Source organism: Lytechinus pictus, chromosome 2, assembly GCF_037042905.1.
Source record: "Lytechinus pictus isolate F3 Inbred chromosome 2, Lp3.0, whole genome shotgun sequence".
Lineage (NCBI taxonomy): Eukaryota > Metazoa > Echinodermata > Echinoidea > Temnopleuroida > Toxopneustidae > Lytechinus > Lytechinus pictus.
Genome location: NC_087246.1, coordinates 57547288 through 57554710, shown reverse-complemented (window position 1 = coordinate 57554710; position 7423 = coordinate 57547288). Strand labels below are relative to the sequence as shown.

Below are 7423 nucleotides of genomic sequence, written 5' to 3'. Positions count from 1 at the left end.
CCTAGCGAAATAGATACCATTTTTTCATTACTTTAGTGTTTCTGACACCCTTATTATGTTACGTACGTAACATGCCCTATCTTGAAAAATACATCCTTTTCACGTCTTTGGGTCATGCATGGTATACATTCGTCAATGTAAGTGAATCAATATATTGCTGTACACTGTACACATGCTTGACCCTCGGTTTTACAAACCCACCCTAAATAAGTTTTATCCATTGGTCAAATTCATACCTTATTCAAGTTTATAGGCATGCTTTTTCAACAACCTTGCCCCCATCAATTATAAATATCCCCTAATTGTGTTTTCTACAAGATATACCTACCCTTTTTCTCAGAGGTATTTGCCTTTTTATTTTGACACCATAAATGAGTGACACGCCATTATCTGCTAAAAATTCCTTAATGCATTTTTTTATTACACGTGTGTGCAACAATATGAACTTGAGTGCCCCCCCCCTCCCCTGCATTTTTCCAAAAACATTTCTGCTTTTATGAAAACAAAATTGTTTTTTTTCTGATGGAATGCCAGTGGTGACTATAAAATAACACTATACATACAGATGCATAGTGTACTAACGTCAATACCAGAACAATGAAATATTACTCCCCCTCCCCCCCCAAAAAAAAAAAAAATAATAATAATAATAATAATCCCTAGAATCTTGATATTTTTTTCATTTAAGTTTTGCTCTATCAACATTACCGTACCATGTAAACTTTTCTGCTGTTGTTGAGAACAGAACATCGCAGAATTTGCGTGTCGATATCATCGGGAAAATCATAATGGCATCATCCAGGGGAAGTCCGGTGATTGACAAAGCCAAGAAATATGATCGCCAATTGAGGTATTTGTTGATTAAGTCAATAACCGTAGACTAAGATGTTTTTAGACACGTAAAATCCATCTAAAACCGGTGCTATGTGCGCTGGTTTTAGATGGATTTTTATTAAGGTAATTCCCATTACCGACGCGTGCAATCTCTTATGCACACAACTTGTATAGGCGATCTCACGATTCCTTGATATATGAGTTCGAACAGCATACGAGCGAAGTTACCGACTAGTGGCTAAGCTACAGCATATAAGCTGTGCAAATTTTATAGCAATATATATTATAGGCGACCGCCTAAGATTCAGAGATGCATGCACTGTAATCTAGTGAAGGGGTATTCAAACTTTGCTTACATTTCAAAAATAATATAAGGTAGGACAACAAAAATTTAGAAAGCTCTTAACCTAAACCAGACCTAGTCTTTGTTTGAGCCTTGACTGAGGACGCAATGATGCTGACTTTTAAAATCCTGTCATATACTTCTTCATCATTGACCTCTTGAACAGGCCTTCATAGACATGTAACTTGTATGAGAACGAAGTAAACAAAGATGGATTTCCCTAGGAAATCCATCTTTTCGTAACAGAATCCCGTGAAATACGTTTATTTTATTAATTTCTACGCCTAATGCGTAGGAAGGTTTTAAAAAATGTTAGATAAAAATGTAAAAAATAAAGGTTTCTTACCTAACTGATGCCGCGTAGACCCCTCGATCCACATGTAAACAACGGAAATACAATAGCGTCGACCCTTTAACCGCTTTTGTATGACGTACTTCCGGCTAGCAATGCCGTTTTGAAGAACAATTTATAGATAAAAAATATATTTTACAAATACTAAAATTTATTACATAGGCCTAATTATAAATAATTTTTAGTATTATACCAATTATTTATAATTACGTAATAAATTTTAGTATTTGTAAATTGATAATTTTTATCTATAAATTGTTCTTCAAGACGGCATTGCTAGCCGGAAGTACGTCATACATAAGCAGTTCAAGGGTTGACGCTATTGTATTTCCGTTGTTTACATGTGGATCGAGGGGTTTACGTGGCATCAGTTAGGTAAGAAACCTTTATTTTTTACATTTTTATCTTACATTTTTTAAAACCTTCCTACGCATTAGGCGTAGGAAGGTGTAGAAATTAATAAAATAAACATATTTAACGCGATTCTGTTACTTCGTTCTCTTACATGTCTGTGAAGGCCTGTTCAAGACGTCAATGATGAAGTATGACAGGATTTTAGAAGTCATCATCATTGCGTCCTCAAGACTAAACCAGACCGAGCTTTTTGGGTTTGAGTTGACCGAGGGGGGGTTGAATAAATCCCCCTGAGATCCTGGCTGCCGATTGCATGAACACAGTGTAGATTGGCATGATGATAATGTGGGATGTAATTTGACAGCTGGCAGCCGTCAGTTTTTTAACATTTAATTTTTTTTTAAATTTATCCTCGTACACAGACAGCTCGCGATCACGTAACCGCCATTAGGATGTTAACAATGCAAAATTCCCCCGACGGGGCTCATCAATTTTTGTCTTTATGTTATAAAAATATATAAAAAGAACCAGACCAAAGTAAAGATTATTATTCCGATTTGGCCTGAAATGTACCAAAACGGGGAAAAAAATCAACTGAAAAGGGCAAAAACAGGCTGTCGCGTAACTCGCACTTCCCTGGTTTATCTGAACTTAATACAGTCCGACCTCTCTTATCCGGACACATTGGGACCAGCACCAATCCGGATAAGGGATTTATCCGGATCTGGGAGACCCAATATTAAATACACGCAAGCTGCGGCCTCGATCCCCGCAACGCGGCGGTAGCTACACGTTATCTATTGTTGTGGGCCGGGCGTACGGTACAGACATGTATTCACTGCAGTGTCAGTGCAAATTATAGGCGGTAATTTTTACGGAAATGAAATCGAACGATGGCCAAAACTGTTGGATAATTTACCTGCTAAAATGATTGAGGTATAAATCGAGCATACCTCGAAAGAGAGAGAATGAATGACTCGATGAAAGTAAGTTTTACAATTAGATCATCGCGGCCGCTATCGCAGCTTCGCAATGTCAGCCATTGTTATACTGACTGTAGGCTCAAACATGATAGATGGCGCTGTCCGTATTGAGGCCGAGCATTAGCTAGCGAACATGTGTTGTTTTTCCCGGGGAAACAACAAGAGAACGTGATGAAATGTTTACACTGCACCCCGATTTACTGGAAAATTATCCTGCCTAAATTCTTTTGGTGATTTGGGTGAGATATTTTCATGAAAAATAATGTTGTTTTAGGTAGACTACACTGGAAAATATATTTAATCAAAGTGAGTTTGCGTATAGGATTGAGTTTAGATTGCAATCTCATTTCCTCACGTACTAATAAAATTGAATTGAAAAAAAATCTCGGCAAGTGTGCGTCCGGATAATAGAGAGATCCGGATAAGGGGAGGCCGGATAAGAGAGGTCGGACTGTACATAAACATTTATGGCCATTGAGTCCCTGTACAGATCGAGTTAGAAGTTCGGTCTCTGTAATTGGTGAGTGAAGCCAACGGAGTTCAGCGGAACAGCCAATAAAACAAAGACCGAAACTTCTGGTCTCGGATGTAATCTACAAAGCTGTAGATCTAGTATGGTTAATTTTTCTAAAAGCCAATCAGCTGGCGCATCCGCACGCTCAGCTGATGTTTTATTTCTTGGTTTTCAAAATCGATCACCAGAGTGAAAAAACTGGCTGCCAAGTTTGTGTGTGTTTTATGACTACTATCAAGGCTTTTCGATATGCCTGCCAATCTATACAAGGTTAAAGATGTCAAGTAATGTTTGATTTTACTTCTCTTTTCCTGTCTTGATGCAGATTGTGGGGAGACCATGGACAGGAAGCATTAGAATCAGCTCATGTGTGTCTTATCAATGCTACTGCTACTGGCACAGAAACCCTCAAGAATCTCATCTTACCAGGAATTGGTTCTTTCACCATTGTTGATGGTGGAAAGGTCAAAGGTGACGATGTCGGTAACAAGTGAGTGATGATAATAGATTACAGTAGAAGCTTAGAATAATAAATGCATCCTGATGAGATTTTTAAATCTCTGATTGCATCCTTTTTGACTGCTTAATATCCTTTGTGTGATTTGAGATGAAGAAGAGCCTCCGTATAGTAAGTGGCTCTGACTCTGAAATCAGAGGGTTGGTGTTCAAATCCCACCACGGCCTTGCGTCCTTTGGCAAGGTGTCAATCAACACTTTGCGACTCTCCACCCAGTTGCTAAAAGGGTGCCCAGTAGGATGTGAATGTCATTGTAGCTTGTCCAGTACTGTGTACGCATCACATGGTGACTGGGTGAAATACTCCCCAGGGAATGTGGAATGTGCAGGAATGTCGTGTGCAGGAATGACTTTTGGATCTAATGACTGGGGTAATAACTAATTTGTAAGTGCTTAGATATGTACAATCAATGTATGTCTTACATGCCCTTATAAATACCCAGATTGTTATTATTATTATCATTATTATTGAGACTATGTGACGTACCTGCAATCTGAGTATGACTGCTGTGTCTCCTCAGAATCACTCTTGAAATATATTAGCTTCTTCCAGATTGCCTCTGAAGTATTACGTGGAATTGGTACAGTGACACTCACCTTATTTTTTTATTCTCTCCAAATAAGATTGTTATTTCAACAAAGCGTATTATTGAAAGCTAAAATGTGTTAAACTTCATTGTATACATAGATTTATATCTAAATAATTGAAAACTTCATATTAAAATCATTTATATAAAACAATAAGACTTTCCGTAAATTGAAACTTTTTGTGAGCCTTAATAAGAAATATTTATATTAGTCAGAATAGAAAAAAAACAGTTACATTTGTATTTAATGAACAGTATTTGTGAACATTTTTTTCTTTTTATAAAGAAAGTTATACTTTTCTTGATGTTGTTAATTACATGTAGGAAGCAACCTCAACATTTTTGAAGATTATACTTTTGGTCTGTTAATTTCTGTATTACGTTGATTTAAAATTATATTTTTCTGGTTTTCAGTTTCTTCTTTACAAAGGACAGTATTGGGCAATCAAGGGCTCAGGTAGCTTCAGAGTTGCTCCAAGAATTGAACAGTGATGTCAGAGGAGATTTCGTAGAGGAGGTAAGAACAAATATCATAGAAGTAGTAGCAGTAATGGATTTCTGTTGGTCAGGGCGTCTTTAGAAGGATGCTTTACCAGGAGAAAACTTGGGTAAAGGTATCTATATTCGTTGTTCGAAATAGATATCTGAAATAGAAATATTACATAATTTCATTTTTCCCAATTGATCATGGTCCCAGGTGGATGGGATGTTGCTCTATCCCTTTAATTGTTGAACGCTAACAGGGTAGCAGCAACTCCCATCTCTTAATGTCTTTTGGTCTGACGTGGCTGGGGTTTGAAATCCCGACCTACTGGTTGTGAGACGTATGCTCTACCAACTGAGCTAACAAACCATTTACATGGTATATGGTACATATTAACATTTTTGGGACAACATTGGGATTAACATCTATGGGATTTACATAATTTTTTTATGGCATTGGAAGGTCTTCTTCATTTTTTTTAACCATCCTCTATCAAATTCATGCTTGGACTTGCAATGCATGTATAGCTATCAGATAGATGAGTATAGATTTTCCATTTCACTGCTCTGGAAACTCAGAGAATTTTGCATATAAACCCTGAGTGATAGCAGTAGTAATAATTATTCCTTGTCTTCTTGTGTAATTTGTATGCAGAATGATTTTTTAATTTAATTTTTGTCCAAAATATAATAACAACTTTTGAATATTAAATTATCATATTTCATTTTTTATTATTTAATCAGATGCCAGGATCATGCCCATGTTGCACTTTCAAAATCAGATTTGAATATCTTGAATAATAGTTGTCTATTTATTTTTATAGTTATTGTTTATACTTATTATACTTGTTGTTGTTGTTGACATTATCAGTATTAATTAATTGTTGTGCCATGTATTCACTAGCAATCATTGATATGAAGTATTCTATCGTATCTCTTGCAGTCTGTTGAGCAACTTCTGGAAAGCAACCCCAGTTTCTTTGATAACTTCAATGCTGTCATAGCGACTGCTTTACCTGAGAGGTACTGTATACATAATCAATCTGCCTTATGCCAATAGGCAGTAAATAATGCAGTTAAGACCCTTTTAGCAGATGGTCTGCATGATATAGTTTCAATGATTCCTAATCTTATCATTCACAAGGAGTCTATTCTTGTGCTGCACTATGTGACCTCCCTTCCAATTCTCCCTGTAGCATCAGAGGTCATTCTAAAAGTGCATGATTTATTTAATTCACTACAGACTATCGTGATCAAGATCTGTGCTGTGATGTATTATCCTTTGCTTTGTCTTGTATTATGTTCTGTATTGTATGTCCTGCTTCGGCAGTGATGCGCCAGAACCTGGACTGCTCTTTTTATTTTATTTTCAATGTGCTTGTAACTTTATTGATGTTGAAATAAAGTGATACAAAATCATACTAAATCTTTGTGTGTACTTGTCTTTAGGACTCTACTGGATCTAGCTGCTGTATTGTGGAGTAATGACATTCCTCTGTTGGTATGCCGTTGCTATGGTTTCCTCGGCTACATGAGATTGGCCATCAAAGAGCACACAGGTAATTATTTGGGTAGTAAATTGCGTTTTGAATTGTGTCTATTACTTTTCAAGCAGCATCATACCCACCAACCAGTAAGATTTCATCAGACAAAATACAATATTTTTCATTTCAAAATAGGGAGAGAAAAAATCTTAAGCAAAATCAGATTCTGTAATTATAAGCAGAGTACTTTTAGTTTGTGTTTGCCTAAAAATAGATTTTTTTTCTTTGTTCCAGGAAGATTTTTCATTTTAAAACTTTGACAGGTATGCAACACCCATGTAGACACAAGGGCCCGAATTCACAAAGGTGGACTAAAGTTATACCCGGGGTATAAAACGCGTCATTTGACGTCATTTTAATCCATGGACTAAAGTTAGCACCTAGGGGCTAACTTTTGCGATTCACAAAGGTCGACTAAAGTAATACCGGGGTATAAAACGCGTCATTTGACGTCACGACTTAGTCAGCTCCTTGGGGTGGACTAAATCGGTGGGTTAAAGTTAGTCCACTGTTTTAACCAATCAGAGAGCAGCATTTCGATTGCGGAAAAGTTTGCTGCAAGAAAAAAGTTTTTTGGACAGAGACGAGATTCGGTGTGATCGGCTTATCTAAAGCTTCATATTTCACGACTTCGACCGAGATTGTAAGTAAATTACATAATTTTTGGAGCTTAAATCATGACGGAGCCTTCAGTTCCATCTGTAACTATTATTGATAGCTTTAACTTTCCAAAAGGTATACTCGAAAACTTGAAATGGTATCTGAATCATTGTTATCGTCGCGTCTCTAAGCTGCTCAGTCCCAGCCATGTACTTTTGTGTGCGTTCATATCTATGAGCATTGCAGTGCGAGACGCAATTAGCGTACACTACACAGGCCAGGTAGGCGTGATTGAAAGGTCGATACTATTTGC

At 36.9% G+C, this 7423-nt stretch overlaps 1 protein-coding gene across 1 annotated transcript; it reads left to right on the top strand.

Moving 5' to 3' along the window:
* The first annotated feature begins 710 nt into the window (after positions 1-710).
* LOC135153163 (NEDD8-activating enzyme E1 regulatory subunit-like) lies at positions 711-7153 on the top strand. Its single transcript, XM_064095249.1, has 5 exons — positions 711-850; positions 3706-3870; positions 4898-5000; positions 5910-5989; positions 6416-7153. The coding sequence occupies exons 1-5, from the start codon at positions 789-791 to the stop codon at positions 6768-6770; spliced, it is 765 nt and encodes a 254-aa protein (XP_063951319.1). The 5' UTR covers positions 711-788; the 3' UTR covers positions 6771-7153.
* The last annotated feature ends 270 nt before the right edge of the window (positions 7154-7423 follow it).

Bases quoted from the DNA above. Each gene is read 5' to 3' on its own strand.
- LOC135153163 (XM_064095249.1), top strand. From the start codon at position 789: ATGGCATCATCCAGGGGAAGTCCGGTGATTGACAAAGCCAAGAAATAT. The intron at 3,871-4,897 runs GTGAGTGATGAT...TCTGGTTTTCAG, and splicing joins GGTGACGATGTCGGTAACAA to TTTCTTCTTTACAAAGGACA. The intron at 5,001-5,909 runs GTAAGAACAAAT...TATCTCTTGCAG, and splicing joins GAGGAGATTTCGTAGAGGAG to TCTGTTGAGCAACTTCTGGA.